This window comes from Leptosomus discolor, chromosome Z, assembly GCF_034619465.1.
Source record: "Leptosomus discolor isolate bLepDis1 chromosome Z, bLepDis1.hap2, whole genome shotgun sequence".
In the NCBI taxonomy this organism is placed as follows: domain Eukaryota; kingdom Metazoa; phylum Chordata; class Aves; order Leptosomiformes; family Leptosomidae; genus Leptosomus; species Leptosomus discolor.
In genome coordinates this window covers 2,254,192-2,279,622 of record NC_141419.1, presented here as the reverse complement: position 1 = coordinate 2,279,622, position 25,431 = coordinate 2,254,192, and the positions used below count along the sequence as shown (strand labels likewise).

Here is a 25,431-nt window from a genome sequence, read left to right as displayed (position 1 = left end):
CTGTTAGAAGTACCATCTTTTCCTTTGTGAGCAGCACACACGTGAGATAACATCAGCCTAAGGCCAAAGTACCATTTTTGCCAACTAATTTTTTTAGAAAGCAAACTATTGCTTCCTTGCAACATACTTCGGACAGCAAGGACAGCATCGTTCAGAAATCAGACAGCAAAGTATTGAAGCCATTAACATTTTTTAATTGAAATTCATCTTTCACGTCACACTAAAAGCAAAAAATTGCAAACACTCGGGTATAAAATGGCAGAGCAGTACTGTGACAACTCCAACATGTTGTATATTCTGGAGTACACGTTATTAATCATCATAAGCAGACAGCATGAGAGCTGCATCATAGTTCATTTGAAATCTTCATTCTTTTGCTGATCCTTTTCCTGTAGGGTCCTCAGTGAAAGATGCTGGTTAGCATAGCTCCAGGGTTCAACTATCTCAGTGAAAAGGTTCTTGCCCGTTTTCCCCCATTCCGCTTCCTAAATGTCTCAGCTGCTGAGTTAGATGCGAGACAGATGAGAAACAGCACCTTGTTGGCATAAAGAAAGCCTGACAAGGGATTCAGGCCAGTGCCTACACTTCACATTAGCCAGATGTCAGAGGCTAGTTATGGGAACCTCTGTGGTGCCTGATGCCAAGTTTATTAAAATTAACACTGCAGCTTGGTAGTACCAAGTCAAAACTGCCAGTGTAGAATAAGGCACCAACTCCAGTGGTTCACCATCACTCTTTGTAGGCTCATAAAGTGATCCGGATTCTAATAAGCATGATACTGCTATAAAGTAAGGACTTCTCAATGAGGCTGACTATCTGACAGAGGGGGTAAGAGGCACCAACAGCGATATAGATGTTGTCTTCTCTCCATGAGTGGAGCTTAGATTGTTACGTAGGGTGGTGGGGATTCCTTGGAAGGCAACTCTAAGGCTTCCTCATATGATGGCAGCACAGCCTGAAAGAGAAGACCATTAGTTATGCTCTGGGGATCACATGAAGTGTTTCAAGCAGGTTCCATCTTGGATGTGTTTCTCTCCCTAGTTCAAAGCAGGGTGGAAGAACCACATGGGCTGTAAGATGTAAAGGAAAGAAATCCAGAAGTGTTAGGTGTCAGCAGCACTTTATAACCACTTTGCTGCCAGTCCCACCTCCTTCTCCCAAAGCATGGTTGCAATAAATGGACCAAGGCTCTTTAATGTCTAGAATACAAGCCTCATTGCCTAAGCGAAGAAGCTAAGCTCAGATCATTCCAGAGGGCCATGATGCATGCACAGCAGGGGCACGCACTGCTGGCAAGACAAGGCTCATCGTATCTGCCAAGTTTCAACACGACAAATACCTACACTTAGCATTCCATATTCTTCCTCTTTACTTCTCATCCATCTTTACAGTATCTCTTATTTTTGGAAGCTCTTCAGTATCTTTCCATTGTGTCAGAGTGGCTGTATGCTACTATTAAAGAGATCATTAGTAATCTAAGGAAGGACATTGATATTCATTATTTAGCAAACTGATAAGATGAAGTGCAGTGCGCCAAATCTCTCAGACATTGATCCAAAGAAAGGTGAAGATAAACTTAATTTTAAACAAGGGTAGCACTATTAGGCACAGAAACCAAAGGTCAACTGAAATTAAAAACATGTCTCTGGATCAGAGAATGCAAGTGATGTATTCCCATTTATCTGCTTTGCCTGAAGCCTGAGTTTCAGGTTCCTTGCAGACTTTGAAAGATTTTATACAGATGTAAAGTTAAAGCAATATAATACAATTGGACACTGATTACCTGTTAATGCAGCTGTTGAACTCTCTCTCAGACCACCAAAGAAGCAAAAGTAAGGATCATCATGCATCTTATCAGTCTAAGCCATACCTTTTCAGGGAGTAGATCTGAAACAGTCTTTACTTACCTTTTCAACTGCTTGTGGGTCGACTTTCGCCTCCTCTGTCTTGCTGGCTTTTATATACTTGAAGCAGCTCAGGACACATTTGAACATATAGGCCTGAAAAGGAAAGGGTAAGTGAAGTCTGCCATTGCATTGCAAGTCAACAAGTGTATTTCCACTTTTGCCATCAGCCTGCTGTTGTCCTACTCTCGTCTCTGGAGGTAGAAGCTTGGGACCACGTGTCCCAGGGCCTTAAATCAGCCTGTCCTGATCCTTCACTAGAAAGGTGACAACTCCATCTATTCGGGACAGTACACTGGTGTGGGAAATCAATAGGACTAGTAATACCTAAATAAAAAGCACATGCTTAAGCCCTCTGAGAGCACAATGTCATCAGGTAGGAAAGGAAAGCACGTTTTTCATGTTATTTTTCTGAGTAGGCTAAAAAGTTTGGATGTCTCAGAAAGGCACCTTGGGCACAACATCATCCTCCAGAGATCCAAGGCTCCCTGGTCAACTAGGACTGACCTGAAAGGTCAGCTCATTCAACAAAATCCTATCTTTGCAATAGTTACACTTTTCTGACAAGACTGCCTTGCACCTCACAGAGTTACAAGATGCAATAAATAGAGCTTTTCTGAGAAAAAGGGATCGATTGACGGGATTGTGGCACAAGAAGAAAATAAGCAAGGCCTGTGAAACATACCATATTAAATAAATATTTTCCCTATCCTGTGCAGAGAGGCGAAGTCGTGTGCCTCTTATTTTTGTTGGCCTAAGAGTCTACTTTAAAAACAGTTGGCATTTTCAAAGGAACATAGCGAGTTATATGCCCAGAGAACAAGCCATGTAGCTTAGGATTTCCTAGAACAATGAAGACTGTTTGTCTTGACATAAAGCCAAGACAAAGAATGAGAACAAGGAATGAAGTATCTGAGCTGAAGGAATTAATCCCTCAAACAAACTTCAGACTTCCAGAGATGAGGAGGTAAATCCAGACTTTGACCACCTTTAGGGAATGCTGCAAAAACCTTGCCTCTTCCAAAAGCCTGTTCATACAGAGAGCGAACATGCAAGTCACTGAAGTCATATAAACTGTACAAAACCCCCCACTCATCCTCAGAAGAACCCCCCCTCCAGAAAATCATACAACACAACCACACTTTATTTGATTTTGATTCTGGAAGTTTGCTGCAGTACCAACCCAATACCTGCACTGAATTCAATGAAGCTGACTTCACTTAAGACTGCTGCAAGCAACAGCAGGTTCAAGCAGACTAGGTTAGTACACAGGGCTTATGTAAAGACAGCCAGTGACCTTGGGATCATCCCGTTACTGGCTAATTCAAAGCACTCAAGAGTCACTGTAGGATATCCTTCTCCTGAACTGAAGAGGGAAAACTTCTCTGGCAGCTGTTGACATAGTAAGTGGATGGGAAGCTTGTCCTAGAGGTCAGGAAGCAAGCTACTTCAGAAGCAATTATGTTAAACCCTTTCTTTCATTTCCCATCAGAAATGTTTCATTCCCCTTGGTTTCTGCATTCTTTTCACTGTGGTGGTGGAGGGGGATGACTTTATGATACTGAAGTGAGATAAAGGTTACTTGTGGAGGGATGCAAATATCAGCAAGGGAGACTGCCCTGATGGTGCTATGGGAGCATCATCCCTCACTCATTCTGCCCTTTGAATGCTTTGCTTCTCCAAGGAACTTAGGCTTTAACAAATGATGATATCACCATTGGGGCTCTACAAGTAAACACACAACCAGCCACCACACTGGTAAGGAGCTGTGAAGTTGCATGGAGAGACTTCCACATTGCAACAGGATATGCTCCCTGCAAAGGGTGGTGTTAGGTGACAGAAAGGAGGGAGAGGAGCGTTACCATCCCCCTAGCATTGTCAGAGAAATCTTTCCTGCTAAAAGGGCGAGCGAAGTCTTACGGGTCTGAGATGAGGTCACTGGCACAAGGTGGTCAGGGGGGCAGGTGTCCCATTTCTTCTCCATCTGACGAACCACCTTTTACCTAAATTATGCTGTGGCGTGGGATGCAGATAACTGTTTGGGGGCAGTAGTTGGAAGCTGGCAGGCAAACAGCACCAGATACACAGAAACAACATTTCAGTGTAAGAGCAATAAACGCTTGTGATGGGTCATTAAGCAAGTCAATTTATGCAAAAAGATCTTGGTCTTGTCCAACATACTTAGATACAACCTTGGTGTGGTTGTTCAGTGAATTGAAAACGACATGCCCTAAATTGGCCAAATGGCCATTTTAGGTCAAAAGTGTTTCATGTTGTTGACACATTCCTCATCAGATCTTTACCACTTGGAAGGAACTCTCTCGTGAAAATGGTTTTGCTACGCGTGGAAGAGTAGAGAGATTGTCACTAAGTGTAAAGGATGGCATTCGTAATGACTAGTTTGGGGAGTTTAGTAGACCAAGGAGTACTTGTGCCTGCCTGTTGTTTTTTTTTTTAATTATCCTCCCTCCATCCCTCCTCCTACAAACTCCAGCACAAGGAGGCATTGCAAGTTAAGCAGTCTTGTAGCTAACCCTGTGGAAAATTCAAATCAACCAATTTGCCAGGCCAGTGAGATTTCTGCTGAAGACCCACACTGCCAGCTGGGTTTCAGGGTTAGCTCCACTCCTACTGCGCCATTTATGCAACTATTAAAAGATGTGCTAAAGTCATGTCTGCAGTGCAATCACACAAGACATTCCACTCCACGCTGACTTGTCTGGCTACCTAGGAAGAGTCTGAATCAAAAATTCTTTCCAACTAACAAGTAGCATTTTTCACTATGACAGAATCTGCTCAAGTACCTGGAAAGATCTGGTTTTCATAGCTAGTCTGAAACCCCTCAGTGAAAAACCTGTTCTCTGATCCGTTGAAGCAAGAAGAATAGAAACTATCTTACAGTGGAGTTTTCTGAGATGTAAGCAGGATTTAGCAGCTCAGGGGTTTTAATTAGATTTCAGGGTATCAGTGTGCATAACTCCACTTACATTAGTGCAGATTCAGCGACTTACTCAAGTGGAAGATCTAACCTGCTGCTTAATGATCTGATTTATTTTGGCACACAATAGCAGAAGATTTTCCTATATTTGTTTGCAAACATCTTGTGTTTCTAGAGATGAATGGGCAGTAAAATTTTCTAGATATAAGAGAGATTTTGTTTTATAACCCACACCTGCAGAAGCATAAAACCAGTGATTTGAGTATTAGACCTGCCTCAACACTACGCTGAGGCATAGCTCCTGTCATCCTCAAGGAGAGACCAACAAGGCTTTCCAGTGCCCTGGCAGATTTGAGAGAGAAGTAAAACCAATTCCTCCTATCCACTAGGCTAGAGAGCTTCCTTCCAGCCTCACCAGACCCTGCAGCCATTTACCTTCAGGAAGAGGACGGCAATGAACGCGATGGTGAAGGTGACCATCACTTTGGAGTATTCCTCTGTCGGTAACTTGTCCAGGGTTGGCAAAAAGCCCTGTGAAAAGAGGGAGAGGGTTTCAGTCATAAATGCATGTTCCTTCTACTAGGGTCACACAAAGTGGTGGAGATCTTAGGAATTGTCTCCGCATGCCTCTCAGAAAGGTGGGACAGGCCACCTTCCTTTCCTCATTAGAAAGAGTACGGGGATATTTTTTTCTCCTACTGTTTATACTGCTTTGGCAAAGATTCTCAGGAGACTATTTAAATGAGAACTAAAAGTGTGACTCTTCAATAAAGATGAAAAGTTGATGCATTTTCAACACATGCAGACAGGCTCTATCCAAATAATTTTGCTCTGCAATTTGCATCCATAAGATTCTTGCAAGAAAAACAAGATTTACTTTTAAGAAACACATGCGTAAGCAAGCTGTCAGTCAAGAACGCTATGTTGGTGAGAACATACGGAAAATCCTCTTTTGTCATCAAACAGAGCAGTTCTGGGTGTACTGTAGAGATCAGAGAAAGTTTACTCCATCTTAAGAGCCACTGAAAGAAACTTCACAGGGGTTCGCAGCATGAAAGATCAGCCGAGCTGGCTCATAACCTACCCCATTGTCTGAAGACTTGAGGGTGAGATAGGTGGGGACCTCCACACAAGAGCTGCAGAGAGTGAGAATACTCAGGCAGAAATCCAGCAGCTGCAGAGCCAGGAAAGGGATCTTCGAGTGTCCCTGCTGCAAGAAGAGCAGGGAACAGGAGTTTGGTTATGATTACAGGATTGTGTCACTTCTATAGATTTCCCACATTTTACACAGGGACTGTGCTTTGCTCACAGGGACAGCCTAAGCTATTTAATTCACTTATACTAGCCCAAATGGTCAACAAACCATCTTCTTGGGCTGATTTATACAAGCTCCACAGAAGAGGCCTCTAGCTGGAGCAGTGATATTCCTAGCTTATGTCCAGCAAACCCTTCCTAGCATGGGCACACCCGGAACAACCCCCCTAAAGCCATGAGACAGAAAAGAAAATGAACAGGAAGATTCCCAGACATAGGAAACTAAGCAATGTCCCAGCTGCCACTAGTTTTCCTTATGCACCCTCTATCCCCCAAGATTGCATCCTCTCTCCAGCCAGTGTAGAAACTACCTCATCATGAGCAGATAATGATCCTTCGTTCCTACATTACGCATCAGTCTCCATCTCATGGAGAACAGAGAAGACCACCCTGGAAGGGAGCTGTTACCTACCGTGTGGCTAAGGGAGGACACAGAAATGATCGCTGGGACTTGCATGTAGGAACTGAACATTGTTAGGAGGCTGAGGAGAAAGTCCATGACTTGCAGAGCAAGGAATGGGATCAGGAGACGTTCCCTCTTCTGAGAATGAAAAGCAATGCCAGTTATTTCTGTTCTGAATGGGAGAATGAGACCAGCTATCAATACCTGAAGGGACATATATTGAGGTACTCCAAGAATAAATACTTTCCTGCAATTTCTGCATCTAATTCCACATACTGTGGTGACAATTGATTCAGGAACAACGAAGGGCCATCAACATTGATTTTTTTCACCCCCTTGGAAAGTTTCTGTGAATTTTCACTACGTGACATTGGCACTTGATCTCATCAGAGCTGTCATTCAGCCATCCCCAAAGTTTACCGCTACAGAGAAACCTGGGTTCCCACACCAACGCGTGGACATTTCTTCTCCTGAAATGGGAAATGAATCCCCAGTGTAATAGGGGAGTTACAGTTCCCCTCCAGGATCTGACTTGCGAAAGAGCAAGGACATGAGGCAATAAAACAACATTTCCAAATCATAACATTTCTATTCTTTAACATAAACCACAATAATGATGGACATGTCACCCAGGTTAGGTAAACCTGGCCGTTAGCAGCCTTGCAGATGAGCCTGAGACTGCACACCAGCCGCCTTTCCACTCTGTAAGCGAGCGGACAGATTTATCTGCTTTTTTGACCATATTTCAGCATTTTCGGTGTGCATTCTCTAGTGCCCTCCTCTAATACCTCCTAACTCAGAGAGGCCTCAGCCAGCAGCTGTATGTGATTTGTGGAGAACATACCTTCACCACACCAAGGAGGAGGTTGAAGCTGATGACAAACAGCATGATGATCAACAGGAAACTGGTGATGACATCAGCTAAAAGTAATAAAAGTAATTACCACATCACTAAAAGCTGGAGCCTAAAGTCCCAATTCAATCATGCCTCTAAGGAAGAGTTGAAGCGTGATAACCTGGTGGAAAGAACTGTGTATGTGGTGGAATGAATGCCATGCAGCTGGAAGGTAACCCTCTCTTCCCTTTCTACACCAATTTTTTCGTCTGTCTTTGAAACTTCTGTTTCTTTAGCCGTGGGGTTGAGCAGGCTGGCGCGTGGGACCCAAAAGCCTTTATTGCCTGGAGTGAAACTTTAAATATTCTAGGTGACAATATGAAGGAGAAGACGCAAAATGAAGTAGGAAAAAAGGCAGAGTGCTTTTAGCTGATGATTAATAACTCTGAGTTGGAAATTATTTTGATACTCAAAGACAGACAAAGTACCCAACAGTGAAAACTGGTGAAAGATGTGCAAGATTTGCAAGCAGAAAAAAAGCATGAGTTTTAACCACCCGCTGCTGACGGACTGCAGAGTTTCAGGGTGAAATATATCACCTCTACTCTCTGTAGCTGTAGGATGCAACGCACACATTAAAAATCAATGTGTGAGGAGAACAACATGAGGCTATTCTACTTACAGAGCTGAAGGTAACTTTGTCAGATGCTTTGGGTGCAGGAGGGTGATCTCTTACATACACTTAGCTTCCTACTGAAGAGTTCCCAGGGAGCAATTTTCCCTCTTGGTGTTGCAGCCTGCCCTGATGATGACTACCAAAGCCTTGCTTGCACTGTACAGTACATGCGTTTGGTCTTCATAGCAGTCTAGTGTAAAGTTGGTTTGCTTCTCAAAAAAAAAAAAAAAAAAAAAAGGTAGCTCGCTCCAAAGGCAAACGCTGATACTTTTTTGTCTGTGCCTGCATACTGTACTGTCTTTCACAGAGCCTCCTCCAACTCACTCTCTGATTTCTTTCTTACTGCTTTACCTGAGTTTAAAATATCAAGTTTCTTTGGGGTCTCCAACTCCCAAGCGCTTGGGTAAAGGGCTTAATTTTATTAGGGAAGAGTCAAACTTTTAACTCTTCTGACTTTTTTTTTAAAGCAACAGATCCTTTCCATAGGTATGTTTCTCGAACATCAGACATGTTTGATTACTGGTCTGCTTCCCCCCACGCCAACTGCCCCATTTATTCCATGGCTGTTACATAAATCTAGTGCCTAATCCTATTTTTTCCATTACCCTTTTCCCTTAGTTTCACAAAGAAATCTAGAAATGGTGCTTTAGCCTGTGAGATCCCTGATAAATTCCAGCTGCTCTGAAAGCATTTGCTGCTCCATATTACCCATTTTTTCCCCATGCAAGTGCCCCCTCATCTCCCCTAGCTCTGAGTGTTTGCCTATAGCTTTGGTCCCCACATTTTTAGCGGGTGGGGGAGTATTTCAGTGCTTGGGCACACGTCAAAGTGTCCTTAACTCACTTCCTGGCTTTGCTGACAAGAAAATACAATAATTTACAGAGATGTTGAGGCAGAGAAGCCCACCCCTGTTTGAAGGGCAGACCTACCACCCAGTGCTGCCCATGATATCTGGCAGGAGGTGGGTGCCCATTAGATGCAGCAGCTGCAGCATATGCAAACCATCGAGTACTGGCATCCAGGCTCTGCTAAGCAATATGGTTATGGATGAATGCCAGTTGAAGAAAGGACCAAAGATGATGCTGAGAAGATCTGGAGCCTTTCCAGGGTTGTGGAGGAGCTACCTGACAGCTGGGCTGAGCCACATCTGGCAGCAAGGGCAGGTGTCACCAACAGCAACACTCCTCACACCTAGCAGGCAGTACACTTTATTTCTTTTAAATGCATTAATACAGAAGATATTTTAACTTCCCTTACTATCTTCTCAAGAATTAGCAACACACTTGAGTCTCCTCTAGAAATGATATTTGCTGATGAGGAACCTTTAGTGTGAAACATGAGGAAAAACTTCTTCACTCTGTGGGTGACTGGAACAGGGTGCCCAGGGAGGTTGTGGATTTTTCTTCCCTGGAGATATCCAAAACCCACCTGGATGGGATGTGGTCATGTGTGACCTGCTCTAGTGATCCTACTTTAGCGGGGGGGTTGGACTAGATGATCTCCAGAGGTTCCTTCCAACCCCTACCATTCTGTGATTTTGTTAAAAGAAGTTCTGACCAGTACTTCCTTCCCTGAGGATCAGAAGCCTCTTCCTTTCTGGGGCACATAGGGAAAAACCCTTTGAGGAGACTGCATCCCTCAAAGAAGCAAAAATAGCTGATCTCAAGAGAGGGAGCAGCACTACATGAGTGGCTGCACATGGAGGTGTGAGACATTCAAGACCTAAGGGAGTGATCAAAAGTACCCAACAAACACTTAACCTACATCAGGAAAAAGAGTTTTGATGGCACAAAACAAGAAAGTAGCTTTGACTTATAACCTGATTTAAAAAAAAAACAAAACAATGCAGGATCTATTTACCACAAAGTAATGAGAATTGAAATGCAGAAGAGGAAGAAGTCTTAGGAAACAGCAAAGAAAGAAAACCCACATCCAGCAAACCCCAAATGAGAACAGAGAGGGCAATGGAGAAAGGGCTTTACTGCAGAAGAGGCTGCTCACAGCTTTGCAGCTCACAAGGGTCATGAGAAGATCCTTTCAAGGCAGAAACCCAAACCCAAGTTTCAGAAGCAGGGGAGTAGAGGCAAGGCTGTGATCCGATGCAGAGAGAACCAAAGATTAACATGAGGACAGAAGAAACTCAAAACAAAAAAGAGCTTAACAAAGAAACCAACTCAGCCTTTGTAGGAACAGCCATAAAAGGAGACAGTCCCAGTCCCATTAAACCCTAAACTGCCTGAAGCCATTTTCCCTGGTTTTCCTCCCAGAACCAACCATCAGAAGTTTACCCCAGAGAGGATTTATCTCTTTAGCACGATGTTTCCTCAGACTCAAGACAGCTGTGTTTTTCTGCCTCTCTCTACATGGTCTCATGCTCCAGCTCTCGGCAGGCTTGCTAATTAATTGGGCAACTGGCCGTTGCTTCTGCAGGCTAATTGCTGGCAGAACTCAGCTGAATTTTCCAAACGGAACCTAGATCAAAAAATCCCTAAACAAAATAAAAAAGAAACAAAAAGCCTGCAACCCTACAGGCACAAAGGGATGGAAAGAAAAGAAAAACTAAGAGAAAACAACTTTCTACGCACTGTCTGCCTCCTGTTTGTTCACAGCAAATGCAGTCATCCTTTCTGCTGGCAGCAGATCTCTCCATTCCAGGGATGTTTTAGTACCAACGGATTTGATCTCAGTAATCAAAGATTTTACTTAAACAAAGTGTCTTCTTCCTTTGTGGGAGCACATTTAGCAGATGGGTTAAGGAGTGCCCCCCCTGGATAGGGGTAACTGCTGGCTCTTAGCCCTGTCTGTGCAAAAACTCTGTGAGATGGGAAGGTGGTGCATGTCATAGAGAGGCCAAATGCCCCCTGGAATACTTCGCAAGGGCTGGCAGAGTGGCAAGTTACCTTCCAGAACCAGCAGTAGATCCCTGGGGATCCCTGGGGTTTGAGGCACTTGCAGCCACAGCAGACCCTAGAGACTGGATTACTGTGAGGCTCTTTTCATGCATCTGTTCTCTGAAAATATAAGATATTAATTTTTAAGTCTCTTCAATATTTCCCATTGTGCTTAGCTGGCCTTTGTAGGATGAATATTTATCTCTTTTGTACTTAAAAACTCTGAGAAAAGGGCAGAAAATAGGACTTTTGAACCAAACTTGTGCACCTGTATAATCTCCATCATCGGGGCATCATTCCACAGTTTTCCCCTCTGCTCCTCCCACATGTTTGTCTGGGTGCCTGTCTCAGGAATAACCTGTTTTCCTCTACAGCACCTTAAAAATACAAGAGCATTCAGAGAACAACAGCGTTTGTCCCTGTAGAAGGTGTGTTGGCTCTTTGAGGGCTGTTAATGCAAGACAAGAGGCAATTGTTACAATAAAGGAAATTCCAGAGAAAAGGAAGAAAAATCTTACAGTAAGTGATACAGTCTTGAACAGGGGTGCAGAGAGGTTGTGGAATTCTAAGCATGGGGATCCACTGTACTTTTCCTCTGATTCAATGATTACAAAATCAGAAAGGGGTAGGGATGTTGCTCCTCACAAAGCCTGCTTCACTCCTGTAGCCCTAGAATATCCTGCCTGCAAGAATATTCCATTTCTGCAGCCCCCTCCATGGCTGCAGAGGTACTTTATTGCTGGCAGAGAGCGTGGTGAGAGCTTGCCCCCCTCTGAGGTGCACCTTTTTCCAAAAGCACACAGGAAAAAAACAGCAGCAACAAATCAATAAATGTGCTCTTTCTTACAGTTTTTCTTAACTTAAATTCTCTGAGACTACCTGAGTCTCCCAGAGATCCCAGGGAATTTAATAGTAAGGTATATATATGTTCTGTGAAGTAAAAGCCATTCTCCTGGGGGAGGTGGTGTAACCAGAGTAGGGGCATGTGACAGAGCCTCCGCAGAGCTGCACTAGACGTTTGCATTGCTAGCAAGTAGTGCCCAGAAACCCCACCCTCCCCACAGGAAGAGAGAGCATTTAGTTGCAAACTGTCTAATTTTTATTGACTTCACATCGGGGTTTTTGCCCTGAATGTAGCCAGGATGGACATTGAACGAGTCCTAATAATTCCCATGAATGTAGAGAAACCCCTTCCTGTTTTATGGACCAATAAACTGGCATGGGGAGTATAAACAGGGCCCGTAAAGCTGCGGTTTGACAGTTGCACACACAGAGAGTCAAGGATGCAGTGTCTGATTTGGTGTCACTGAAAAGCTGCAGGGAGTTGTTTCTGGACAGCCACATTCAAAGGCTGGGCAGAACCAGCAAGGGAAAGATGAATCCCAGTCCCTTTAGCCGGATTCGCTTCTCATCAGAGAAAGAGGGAATATTTTCTGCCTAGGAAATGGTATGCGTAGGATATGGTATATGCTGTGCATACAGATCTTCAGGCATAACTGAGGTATTTTTCTTGGCTGACTGGACAGAAATTGAAACAACTTTTCCAGTTGTACTTTGTCCACAGCCTCAATTTTTATGGTCATTAATGAAAAAGAAAAGTGATTAACACTCAGCCTGTACACAGGCATGAATTGAAGACATCCTAAAGATCTGACTTACGGCAAGCAGTGAGGTGTAATCTTTTCAAGACAGAAAACCATTCATGTTAGCAGCTCAGAACTGGTAAGGAGGTTTTAATTGAAATGTTGGGGGGGGGGATTGATTTTTGGTTTTATTTTTCCAGCAGGAAAAGCAAGTCTGCCAAAGCTCATGTGCTTTCAGAGATGAAGCACTGCCAATAAGACTTTTGCAAGAAAAGCTTCTCAGCTCCAATATAAGATTTCTAGTAGAGTGGAAATAGGAGAGGCTGCATGGGAAATGCACATCCGAATTTCTGCTGTACACGAGATAGAGCATAAAGATGTGAACCTAATTCTTCCAAACAGCAGCTGAATGCCCCGAATCACCAGGCAGCAGGTGCTCTCCTGTTTCCTCTGCCTGGCCAAATTAATCTTGTGTTATTTCTTAAATATTATCTAGGTAGTAAATTTAGATCTACTTTAGATTGGCCAACATCCTGGCATTGGCCCCACTAGGGATGGGAAAATCATCTTCAAGGCTCCCAAAGACAGAGAGGAACCTGGGTCTTCTTCCCATTCTAATCCTACATTTTCAGCAGGTCTTATATGGTCAACTTTCACTGAAAAACAAATTTCAGAGGAGCCCTCTCAGTCCTGTGCTGCCTGGGGCTTCTTGTAAGCCAAGACAGCAAGGAGTAGCAGGCTGCAAGGCACAGAGCACCCCTCTTCTAAGGGCAGCTGACCCAGTCACCCTTCCCATTACCCTGGCAATTGCAAAAAACCGACAACAATCCCAACTCTCCTTCCCCTCCTTGACCACCCCAGTGGAAGTCCAAGCCCGTCCCATACCCTCTTTTTAAGGCAGCAAAACATACTGCTAGGAAATTTTGAGGGAGCTCTGATGCCTTATAAAAAACTCCTATATGTATTTTTTTCCTACTGTACCATGTGAAAAGCGTTTTCCCATAAACTTTGCCTTGTTTATATTCTTGGGCCATGACTACAGCATTAGCATTATACATTCTGAGACGTGCTTTAATCTGGCAGGATCTACAAATAGAGCAGCAGATGCTGAGGGCATTGACAGAACCTCTCCTCGAATTGTTCTCCAACTCTTCCATCTGGGTTTTGAAGTCAAATTGAACTTTTTGTGCTGCTCTGCTGTATTGCTTCCCTGCTAGTTTCTGGAAATAGAAGGTTGCACTGTGTTTATTCCAACTATAATCAGAAAACACAATCTCCCAAGCAGAGCCCTTTGAAATGCTTGGGAAGAGAAGCCAAGTGGAAGTGCTGGGGATTTCATTATAAAATGTTCCTTTTTGTGTAGGAGGCCGTGGAAGAGGGGGGAGGGGGAAGACCTGTCATTTTGATTGTGTGAGAAGAGGGGGGGCTGTTAAAAATGGGGCCAATTTAGCTCAGAACAGTTCTATTCTTAAAGAAACCCCTCCAGATTTCCAGAAATGCGTGTCTGTCTTAGAAAGCATGTAGTGGTTTCCTATGGAAATTATCTGAAAAATCTGTCTCAATGCTTTATTTCTTTTTCTTTAAAGAATATTTTGCTTAGATACTTAAAGAAAAGTAAAAATTATTGGCCTTGGATGATATTTCTGCAAAAGATAATGAAAAACAATTGTCATTTTTACATAACTATCTGTGGGAAAGTATTCTGATCTGCAAATGTCATGTTCAGTTTTCAGCAGTTCAGATCACTGTATTAGTGAGAATACATGTGCACTCTCCGCCACCAGGGAAAAACATTTCCAACTATGCCCACATCCAAGCCTGGTACATGAAAACAAAACAAAATACAAAAAAACCCCAACAAAAACAAAAAAAAAAAACCAAATCCAAAAAAGGAGGAAGACCTTAAGGTCACACTTAGATCATGTTCTTCAGTTTTCATCTGTAAAACTGAAACTAGAAAGATGTATTACAGAAATGGAAAACTGGCTCCTCCTACCCATGTGGTGCTGATCCCAGAAAACAGCCAGGTTTTAGCTCCTGTTGGATGCACTGCCTGTTGCCCTAATGGGAAAGTTCTGCAGAAAGTATTTTCCAAAGCAGTCATCATGCAAGTCTACACTGGGTGTTGAGCTGAACCACAGCTGCAGAGGGACCTCTCTGGACCACAGCTAAGCAAAGTAGCCTCCAACCCACCCAGAGTTGACTCCTTTGGAAATAATGCCCCGTGTGAAAGAGGTGAACCATGACGGCAGACTCTTGTTTGGTGTCCTGTTAGCAGGACTCGTCCAAAATTTCCATTTTCCACTCACTGTTGGTGCCTTTCAAAACAGCTTTGGTGGATCGCAGTGGTGCCTCCTAAACATCAGCTGGATGTTTGGAAAAATGTGAACTCATCTGTTAGCAATAACTTCACCCAGACAGTGACTATGCCTGTTTTGGTGCTTTCCACTATGTCTGACTCCTACCCTGGGGACAAATGAGTCTGGGATGTGCAGGAACCTGCTGTACTTGGTTTCCTTTTCCTCCACTTCCAGGGGGGTCTCTGTGTGCATGCTTGCAGCCTGGGGAAGGACATACTGGAAAAGCAGGGAACAGTCAAGTCCTTGTTGCTGTGAGTTGCATTTTTCTCTGACTACGAGCCTTCTCTGTAGGTAGAGACAATGTAGGGTGTGGGAGCCTAGTTTCCATCTTTCTGCACGCAGCAGAAAAAGGTTATCTCAACTTTTGGTTTTATATTGAAAAGTGACTAATAAAAGGAAAAAGCACCCTGCATCTGTTGCTTCCAAAATGTGATGCTTGTGACTATTTGTGGGATATGAAACAGCCTGGCTGCTTCTTCCAAACAACCACTGTTCTGCAGAAAACACCAGGAGTTGGGAAAATCTGGGGATGGGGACCAAAGGAACAGGGGGAAAAGTGAGGTAGGCTGGTGTGGCACTCTGAAATGCCTGCAGCTGTGAGGTAGGAGACTCCTGCGTGACATGACGGATGACGAGAAGAGGTTGGTTCCATGGCAAAGAGGGCAGGGTATTGGTGGCAATGTCAGGTAGCCCACGCATTCATGGGATGTAGTGTGGGGCTAAAATTTCTCCCCACTCTGGGACCCCAAGGTCACTGGACAGACTAGGTCCGTTGAGGAGCTGGTCAGACACTTCAGCATTTTCCTGGAAAATGCCCAACACGTGAAGGAAGTTAACAGCGTGTGTAAGGCTTAAATGATCTACGGTTGGTGCAAAGAAAGAGAAGGGGAAACCAGGATTGTCAGATTAATGCGAAGGGTATTGCAGAGGGAGTGGGAAGGCTGAAGGAATATGAGGGTACTGCAGAGTCTGGGCTGAGGGCCTGATCCACTGAAATAAAGAAAACTTCTCTGGGCTCCACACTGGTCTCCAAAAAGTCAACATAGCCATGGCCTAAACCAAGATCCAAATCTTTAGAGCCTAGATTTTGTCTCTGGGTCTGAGCTTTTGGCCCATCTGCTCTGAATACCAGTTTCCAATTTTCTTTGATGAAAAAGAAAAAGGGACCCATGTGGGACCTTGGGCTCCCTCTCACCCCACAAACCGTTGCTGCTTTCCAGCGTCGTGGTGACCTACCGATTCTGTAGTAATCCTTGTCCAGGTCTTTGCAAAAGCCTTTCCCACCTGCGACCTCCAGGGAGTACTCGATCAGCAGCAAAACGCTCATAACCTAGGAGAACAAAAGCAAAAGACACAATTCAATGGGCCTTGGGCCAACTTCCTATCAACAAATTTGTCTCCAGGGAGCACGCAGTGGCCACAGTCATAAATGCAGGATGGGTCTCCAAGTGAGACAGTCATGAAGGGTTTAAAATTCCATACCAGGAAATATTGAGGCAAAAGTTACAAGTTTATTAATGGTTTGGGTTTAACTGTCTTTTTCTGCCAGCTTTTGAAGGAGGATGGAGAGATTACAAAGCTCATGAGCTTTGTTTCAACATTTTTTTATCCAAAAAGTCCTGGATTTACATTTTGAAATGGTATTTTGCTTCAGAATTGGGCTAAATGTAACGATAGTATTTTAAAGTGTAAAAAGAAACACAAAAGGTTAAAGAGTTCTCTGTAAGTCTAGCTATACTACTTCATTGACAAAAATGTATGTTTTCTTCTTTTATTTATTTGAGAAAAATCTCCAAATGTTTTTTCACATTGAACTAAAATGATTTTCTCCAAGTTTCCAAATTGGACTATCAAACCCCAGACTCCAGGGTTCATTCCGTTCTGAGTTTAGCAAGCTGCGAGGTGGAGTGAGGTTTGGAGCTTTGGTCTCAGTCCTAACGCTGAACTTCTATGTGCAAACAGTGCTGATCTGCAGCGAAAAATCAATTTCTAACCCCCAGGCTAGGGAGCGTTCCTGTTGCATTGGGGCGCTGGGCAGTCAGGGGCTGCAGAAGACTTCCATAAGGCTGGAGACCTCAACATGGAGCACCTCAGACAGCAGGCCCAGGGTATTTCCGTGCAAGTAGAACCAGGAAACAAGTAGCCACAAGGCTGGACACCCCGCCACATCGCTCCTGGGGACAATCCCACCCCAGTGTGTAGGCTACAGACAGCACATGCCAAGGAGACCAAACATTGTGGATCCAAAACCAAGACATCCAAGGCCACAATGGAGCATCAGTCACTGCCCATGCTTGTCACAGCAGATAACACCTCTTGGGGTAAAGGACTACTCTGATGCCATTTATTGCTCCTCCATCACCTTACTGACAGTTTCAGCACTATGTAGAGAGATGGCATATTTCTGACTGCACCATGTGTCCCATCTTGTTCATCACTTTCTTCCTGGTTCTCCAATCTCTGCTGTCCTCCCTCATGCTTGGTATGTCTTTCATTTCTTCAGCATTTTTAGGCTGTAGCAAGCTGGAGCACAGCACGGTCTGCCAGCCCTATACCTACAGCCGCGCTTTCCAAAAGCAGCACAGTGTGTGCTGTGTTGTTTTAAAACTGGCTTAACGGTGTGGGTGGCTGGGGAGGCAGCCTGCTGCTGCGTTCCCCGAGGATGAGAGAAACGTGGGCTTATTACCCCACAGCTACGTCTCACTGTCTGGACAAGCTCTCTGATCTCTCTGCTGCTGCGCCAAGAGCTGCCACTTCTTCTCTGCCTGAGCCTTACCCCTGTCCAGGAGGACCTTTTGCCACAACAACAGGGCACAGCCCAAGAGCAGAGAGAAGGAGTCAGACCAGGAGAACCGCACGGACCATCATGCTCTGTGTATTTTCTCCTTGGAGACGTGGGAACTGAGCCTGCAGGAGAGGAAATCCCAGGGTGTGCAAACAAATGGGGAAACCTGTGCCAACAGGCCTCTCCACCTCCACCCCACCAGCACCAGGTCCAGCATTGGGAGCACCCATTCTGCAGACTACCAGGGACAGGAGCCATCAGCCGAGAAGAGGTTGTCGTGAAGAGCTGAATGGGAGAAGCCATTTTACCCGGACTGCACAACCTCTGTCTGTGAGCCATCTGAACCCCACGCTGATGCAGGAAGCAAATCTGTATCTGCCACCAGGATCAACACAAACTCAGGTACTGTAGAGCTGAAAGCTGAAACAACTTTTCCACAATAGCTATAGCAGCCTTCCGTTTCAACAACTTCATTTCGAGAAGTGATGCAGGCAAGGAGGAACCGGAACCGTTGTGGTCTGTGCTCATGTTTGCGAACTTTATGTATGGGAAACAGCACAAAACCAGCAACTGCAGGGAGGTGAGGCAAACCCAGCTGTTTAAGTCAGCAGAAGAGAGAATATTTGCTGTCTTTTGCAGAGCAGTGGCAGGAGGTGCCGGATGAGATCCAGGCAGACTTCAGGCAGGAGTAACATATAGTCAGCTGTGCGGGCTGAGGTTGCAAGCAAACGAAAGGAAGAGGCATAGAAAGAAAAGCTTTGCATTGCCCCAGAAATGGGGAAGCGTGGCTGGGAGCGATGGCCGGTGGCTGAGACAGGAACTGAATGCAGACTCTCCCACTGCCTCTGTGTTAGCTGCAGAAGACCTAGAAACTTTTCGAAACTGAATTCATCAACTTTCTGTGCCACAAACTGCAAATGCAGTTTCCAGAAGATCACATGCTGACTTCAAGCACCCTAACTTGTCTGAGAGGTTTCATGTACATGCTCATGAAGAGACTTCACTTCCCTTATTGATACTGTTGGTCAAACCCCTCAAACGTCAACACAGGAAATATAGGAAGAAATTGCTTTTTCTGTTAAATGGAGGCCTGAGCAAAATGAGTGACCTGAGCTTAAATATCAGTTGCAGTCCTGAACGACAAGTGAGTGAAAGCAGGACGTCAAATCCCAAATGCTCCCATCCCAGATGGATTTACAACCAGAGCAGAGGCAGAGGCTAGACTTCAGTATGAAGACCCATCTCTACTGTCTATCAAAGAGGGGAACAGTAGACCAAAAGATGTCCTGGTTTCCTTGCAGGTGTCGAAATGAGCCACACAACCAGGCCAACTGCAGTCACATAAAATAAGCGTGCATCAGATAGGAAACTCAAGCCCAACCTGAAAGTCTAAGAAGAAGACTTCTAAAGTGAAAGTTGGCTTAAATTTTCCGTTTAGAAGGACTTTAGCATCGAAAGAATGAGCCACTGAACTGCAGCAAGATAAAACAGACAACGATCTCTGGGCCTTTCCCTTGGCTTTTCGTCACAAGTGCCACATGAGGACTAGGGTACCTCTCCATCACCTGACTTTGGCTTGGACATGCTGCTGCCTGGCATGAGGCAACCTTATTTATTCCTGTAGACAATATACATACAAGGTGATGAAACCTCTACAGTGGGCTCCTTGCCTCAATTTGAGAAGAAGGTAGAAGAAGATTGATGTGATGACTGCCCAGCACCCCTTGTTCCACAAGGTTGTGTATGTTCTCACTTGAGATCCACCGTTCAGCTCCAGAAGAAACCAAAAAGTTCCCATTTCAGAGAGACAGGACTGCTTAGACAAGCATCCAGTTCCCTTTCTTATTACCATGTCACGACAGGAGAGAAGCAGGCTTAAAATAGGAAATTTCACCTCCCAGCACTCCATTTGCAGCTTGCTTGGTGTGCTGCAGTCTCCCATCCAGCCAGCCCTTCTTACTTTATCTCCTACGGCTACAACTTTTGGAGACCACCTCTCACGTTGTTGCTGTCTCTGTTTAAAAGGAGTGCTTCGAATTTCTTGGTAAAAGACCTGTAATGCCAGGAAATGAAGTGGCTTAGCCAAATAGTGTAGGACTGAGGTAGAGCCAGTCTTTAAATCAAGGCAGCTAAATTGGGGGTGTCTCGCAAGGCAGAATCTTAACAGCATGACGCACGCAGCCCGCATTTTCTGGTGCATAATTTTACTGCAGTAGGGTTAAACTGCTGTTAGAGATTGTGTCATGTGCCTTCTTTTTTCTGAAATATGTGCAGCTTGACTAATCTCCAAATAATTTATCTTTATGCACATGGCCTCGGTGTGACGGCTGCTCATTTTTTTTTTTTTTTTTTTTTTTTTTTCACACTGAGGGTTTCTGCAAGAAGAGCTTGAAGCCATAGTGAACCGGGGTCACTGGGGACAGCGACATGCTGCTCTGACAGTGCGTTGGGGTGCTGTGAAGGTTTCTGAGAGCGGTGCATGCAAGCAGGTGACACCCGGCACTTTGAAGGCAAATAGCACCACATAGAAATGCTGTATTTTCAGAGCTTTGCCTTTTCTTATTTTAATATAAAAGTGGTTGTTGTGGCAGGGTAGGATGAAGGGAGAAGTGGTTTTAGTTCCCATTTGGTTTCCTTTCAAAACATTTTATCTTTCTCTTCCTGCTGCCTCCTTCTCCCCCTCTTGTTTGTGCAACAGAGATGCTCCAGGAGGACGAGAGAGCAGCACAAGGTCTGCTGAACATCTTGGGTCAGCCACAGCCTGGTGAAAGCACAATGACTCGCAGCTCTGTGCCAACACAAGTCACATCCACAGGTGAGGACTGGACCTGGGGAAGGTCCCAGAGATGAGACTCTGCTCCTTCAGTTAAAGAGCTGCCGAAGTGGAGAGCTCGTCTGCAACTGAGGCCAGACCAAGGTACAGACATGCTGCTTCCTAAGACGTATTTGGCTCTAATCGAGGATGAGTAGCAAAGGAATTGTAGGATTTCTGCCCGTTCTGTATGCGTGGAAACACCTTTACAGCCTTGTTCTTGAATCTGATGTCGAATAACTCGAGGTCTGTTCATTCCTGGGAGGAGCCAATCAGCAGAAAGATGAATTCCTCCATGCTTTCCTTGAAAGTCACCTGCAAGTCGCCTCGCAATGAATGAAGCTTTGCTAATCACGCAGCTCTGTCCCCTCCTCCTCCTTCTGCACTTGTTTGAGAATGCCCACGATTTATTTCAACTGTCTATGCAGAGATCAGCAGCGAGACAAATCTGATTTACAGGAGGCCAAGACATCGCCACAAAACATGAGAGCTTGTGTTTGATGGCTTTACTATCACTCAGCATCACTATGATTCATCACTAGGACCCACAGCAATGATTTATATTGATACAAACCAACGGTATTGATGTAGCAAATCATACAAGTCACTGCCAATTTATAAATCCCCTTTTCTTTTTCCCTTTCTCTGCCCAGGTGCAGCTACATGATCAAAAAGGTGGAGAAGAGGTATGGGAAAAATGGTTGCTATTCTGTGTTATCTCTTACAGAAGTAAGACAAGACAACCTTCTCTGGAAATTAAACTGTTTTCCAAGGGGTTCTGTGTAAAAGAAACCCACTGAGATGATACAGTAGGTACAGACACAGTAGGACCCGCAGAGACTTGCAGAGTTACATGCTCTGGTGTTGCGGTGATGGTCAGTCTGTCAGGAGCCAGCAGCAGGGTTGAAGAGCTGAGGGCTCAGGCTGCCCCTGCCCCTTCCCCATATCCTTTACTGGACCAGCCCTGGTCTTCAAAAGCATCTCTGGCTCCTTGGTCTAAACCCAAGTCGCATGTTAGCTGCTGATGCTCCCTGGCACCACATGCCCTGCGCTGATCTTCTACATCATGCTTGTGCATATCTTACAGCAGTCACCCTTCTGGTTTTGCAGTGACACGTCACAGTTTCAGAGGATGACCCCACACCCTCCTGACCACCAGCCACATCCAGCTGGTCGCTGCAACGGTGGCTGAACTGCACGAGAATGGTCATTTAGAGACAAGGGGCTGCTTCCCATCCAGGGAGCCCTGGCCCTGGGGACTACCAAGGTAGGCAAAGGGAGAGCAGAGCAAGGACCCAGCTGTGGCTCTGCAGCATCCGCTGCAAAAGCAAGGTGAGATCCCAAGCTAAGTTGTCGGGGTGAGGCCAAATTATGCCCTGGCAGAGAAGAAAGGGGATGCATGCAGCTGGCTGTGACTGCAATGTGACAGTTTGGTCCTCATTAAAATATCAGGCCGAGTTATTGCTGCTAAGTCCTTTCCTGTGAATGTGCTTAAGAGCAGTCTGTTTTAAAAATGGTGTCAGGGTCACATTCACACTCAGTGCAGACTTGTCCCACATAAAAGAGGGTCAATGGGCAGCTCCAGCACTATGATTGCCCATGCTGCCATACTTAGCTTGCTCCCAGATTTGGTTTGAACCACTCCAACCACTTTTTTTTGAGACAAATCTGCTCCAGAAGGGGCTGATCCCAAGCCAGGGAGCATCCCTGGGCTTCTGGGCCCAGGATCAGTCCTTTACCCTCTTTTAGTTAGCAATGCAGATAATCGATGAGTTTTGTCTCAGATACCTACCCTTTTATTTATAGAAGATAAGGTATAAAGCACCACTAAGTATACCACACATAATTTCTGACTTGAACCATGTCTCCACTGCTAACAGTCAGGAGAGGGATAACTTTCACAGCAATAAAAGACTCTGAAACAGGCTCTTCTCATAGAGAGCCCTGTTACACTAGAATTTGTCAAACATGGAAAAGAAATGATTGAAAAGGAAATGTGAGCACAACAGAGCTGGAGATTATTAAACATTACAGCTAGTAAACATGATAGGTTTTGTGTAGCCTCAAGCTCAAGGAGTCTCTGATGTACTGACTGCAGAGGGTGCACAGGGCAGGGATCACTTGGTACCTGTCCTGCTTCCAACACCTTCTTCAGCTGCTGCTGGCTGCACTTGGAGGTAGGCTGGGAGGCTGCCAGGCTTCGGGGCTGACTCAGGACATGTGTCTTATGACTTCTGCCTTTGCTGGCTTGCAAAGAAAAGCAGCTCCTCTTGCCTGCCCTGGGTGGACCTTTGAACCTCTTCTGCAAACTCTTCCTCATGAGCGCTGTGAAGGCTTTCTGCCTTTCGCTGTTCGAAATTCAGTTGGTGTCTTCAACAGACCCACAAAACTTTTTTGGCCTTGCATGTCTGTCATGTGATGTCACCGGTAACTAAGTTTTCCCTGTTAGCCTCCGGCACTGAAAGGTAAGGTCTTCCTCTCCTCCATCACGCACTGGTGCAAATCAACAATCTCTGTTGTCGTTAGTGGCATCACGGTGAAACACTTACAAGAAAAATGCACCTCAGTTCAAAGCATTTGCTGACTTCTGAGAAAGACAAAGGAGGGGTTTTTATGATTCACCCTCCCAGCTAGGAAAAAATAATCCATTTTCTGCACCTCCATTTCACCATTGATAACAGATAGCTCACATCACATGACGTGCTTGTAGCTCTCTGGAGAAAACGTGTTGAAGTTCCCTGTCTTGTGCTTCCCACCCTTGCACAGACCTTTAATTTTGACAGCTCCTCTTCAGATCTTGGCTATGCTTCCTACCAGGGTCCCATTTCTAAACAGTTCATGACCAACCCTCTGTAATGGCTGTATGTTTAATTGTTGTCAGAAATCACTTACGTTCTGCTGCAAACTCTCAGCTTTGATAGGTTCCAATTTTTGTGTCTTGGGATTATGAGCAATGTCTTTTGCTTTAAAGCAAGATTATAAGCTTTGATCTTGTGGCAAAATCAGAGTAGCCTGCCCAGGGTGTAATTTGCATGCTCAAAAAGCAGAAGGCAAAAAGGGTTATAAAATTGCATGGTTCTTTTAACCAATCTCATAATGTTTTTGAGGTCCCTAAATGATTAAAATAGGGCATGGAAACGCCACTACTGGCTTTCAAGTAATGCCGGGGAAGGATGTTGGCAGTTACATTGCGTGAAGATATGGTGTAGACCCAAGTTTCTCTGCTCTCCTGCTCTGGGCTGGCACGGGACCATCTTCTGTTCCAAACCAGGGAGGTGCAGAGATGCTGCCCTGCACCCAAGCACAGCCACCCCCCTTGCTCACTGCCTCCAGCAACCCACATCGCTGCTGACTCCTGGCATGATTATAAAATCCTGTCATTCACTGGATGCTTTCCCCTCTATCTTACTATCCAAAAAAGCAACTAAGCCGATCTCCAGATTTCTTTGCCTTTCGTTTCCTGAGTTGAATCCTCCACCAACGTGTGCAGGCATAGCATCGTGGAAGTCAAGACCACTAAGCCAGCACGTCAGACCGCTGTCTTGGCTTTGTGTGAGTGAGGAGGGGGCTGTGGCACAGTGAGGGTTTGCTGAGGCGTCTTGGATTGCTCCCACTGCCCCAGGAAAGCAGACCAGTGCTGCAGGGGGACCACGGCACGTCCTTCCCATGCGTGGCACGGCTGCCCCAGCTGCCATGCCCAGCACGTGTTCGCAGGCTACAACTCCCCTCGCTCCACTTCTGTGCAAGGAGCGGGTTAAGAGCCCCCGTTAACCGTTACCACCCTGCAGGCTCCCAACCCGTGACGGTGCACACCGAGTCCAACAGATGGGATTATTTCAAGTGCCTGCGCTGTGCAAGGAACCACATCCTCAGTGTGACCCAAAGCCACCTGAAAGCACCTCTGTGCAGCTGGGTGGCGTGGAAGAACTGCTCCTCTGGCCTCTGCTGCCTCTGCTCGCTGCCATCTGTGCCCACCCCCGAGCAGTTACGCCAGCTGCCTGGCAGCTGAACGCAGCCACAGATCCAAACGGAAACCGAAACGGTGCGTATAGTGTCCAACTGGCCGTGAAGAGAGCAATGAGGCAGCTTGGCCCACCCGCCCTTTGCTTGCCTGGGGCCCCAATCCCTCCTCCCTCCAGTGACCCATAATTTCAACACTCCCACGGTTTCCATTGCCAATGGGCTGCCCAGTTTCTAACCAACATGTCCAGGTAGCCATGCTGAGCCCTGGCCAAGCTACGCATCCCTGCATGGGTAGGAGCTCCTGCATTAAGCTGCAAGGGAAAGCAGAGTGAGTTTGCATGAGCTCCAATTGGTAGAGACAGGGAAAAAAATAGTTAAAAACCCCTCCCAGTATAAGAAATTTCTTCTTGCCCCCCCCCTTCCCCCACCACTTTCTCCTCTTTTGTCCATCCCTCTTAAATCATTGGTTTTTCTCTTTTGGGAACACGGAAAAGTCAATAGTCATGAAACCTTCTGATCTGCAATGATTGCTCCTTCTGTAAAGATTACACCTCCGTCTCTCTTTTCTTGTCTCCCACTCCCTGTCCCCCCTTTCAGTCCTGCGACTTACCACGTGGAAGATCCCTAGAGCGACTGTTGCTGTCTTGATGTTGAAGAAGCAACATTTGGGGGGTTCGGTGGTCGTTTGGGCAGTCATTTTCTGATCCCTCTGCACGGCTGTGAGTTAATGAGGTTGAACTTGCAGCAGCCGCCCCACTGAAAAGCGAAGCGAGCAGTGCAGCTCAACTTCCTTCCTGGTCTATAAATGTGTTAAGTCATCTACAAAGTCACATGAGGTCTTTGATTTCTCAATAATAAGGAAAGCAAAATTGTGTTGCTTTTCTAACAGATCTTTGACTGCTTGCACATCCCAGATGGCAAATGTCAGCACAAATGCTGCTTCAGGCAGGTGGTGTCCAGCAAGTGA

The 25,431-nt window shown here is 45.4% G+C and overlaps 1 protein-coding gene across 1 annotated transcript; it reads right to left on the bottom strand.

The window, feature by feature from the left end:
* Positions 1-315: 315 nt before the first annotated feature.
* On the bottom strand, positions 316-25,220 carry LAPTM5 (lysosomal protein transmembrane 5). Its single transcript, XM_009961438.2, has 8 exons — positions 25,075-25,220; positions 16,141-16,234; positions 7,404-7,480; positions 6,569-6,697; positions 5,927-6,052; positions 5,278-5,373; positions 1,908-2,000; positions 316-955 (listed from the first exon to the last, which is right to left on the bottom strand). Exons 1-8 carry the CDS (start codon positions 25,159-25,161, stop codon positions 881-883), a joined length of 777 nt encoding a protein of 258 aa, XP_009959740.1. The 5' UTR covers positions 25,162-25,220; the 3' UTR covers positions 316-880.
* Positions 25,221-25,431: the final 211 nt, after the last annotated feature.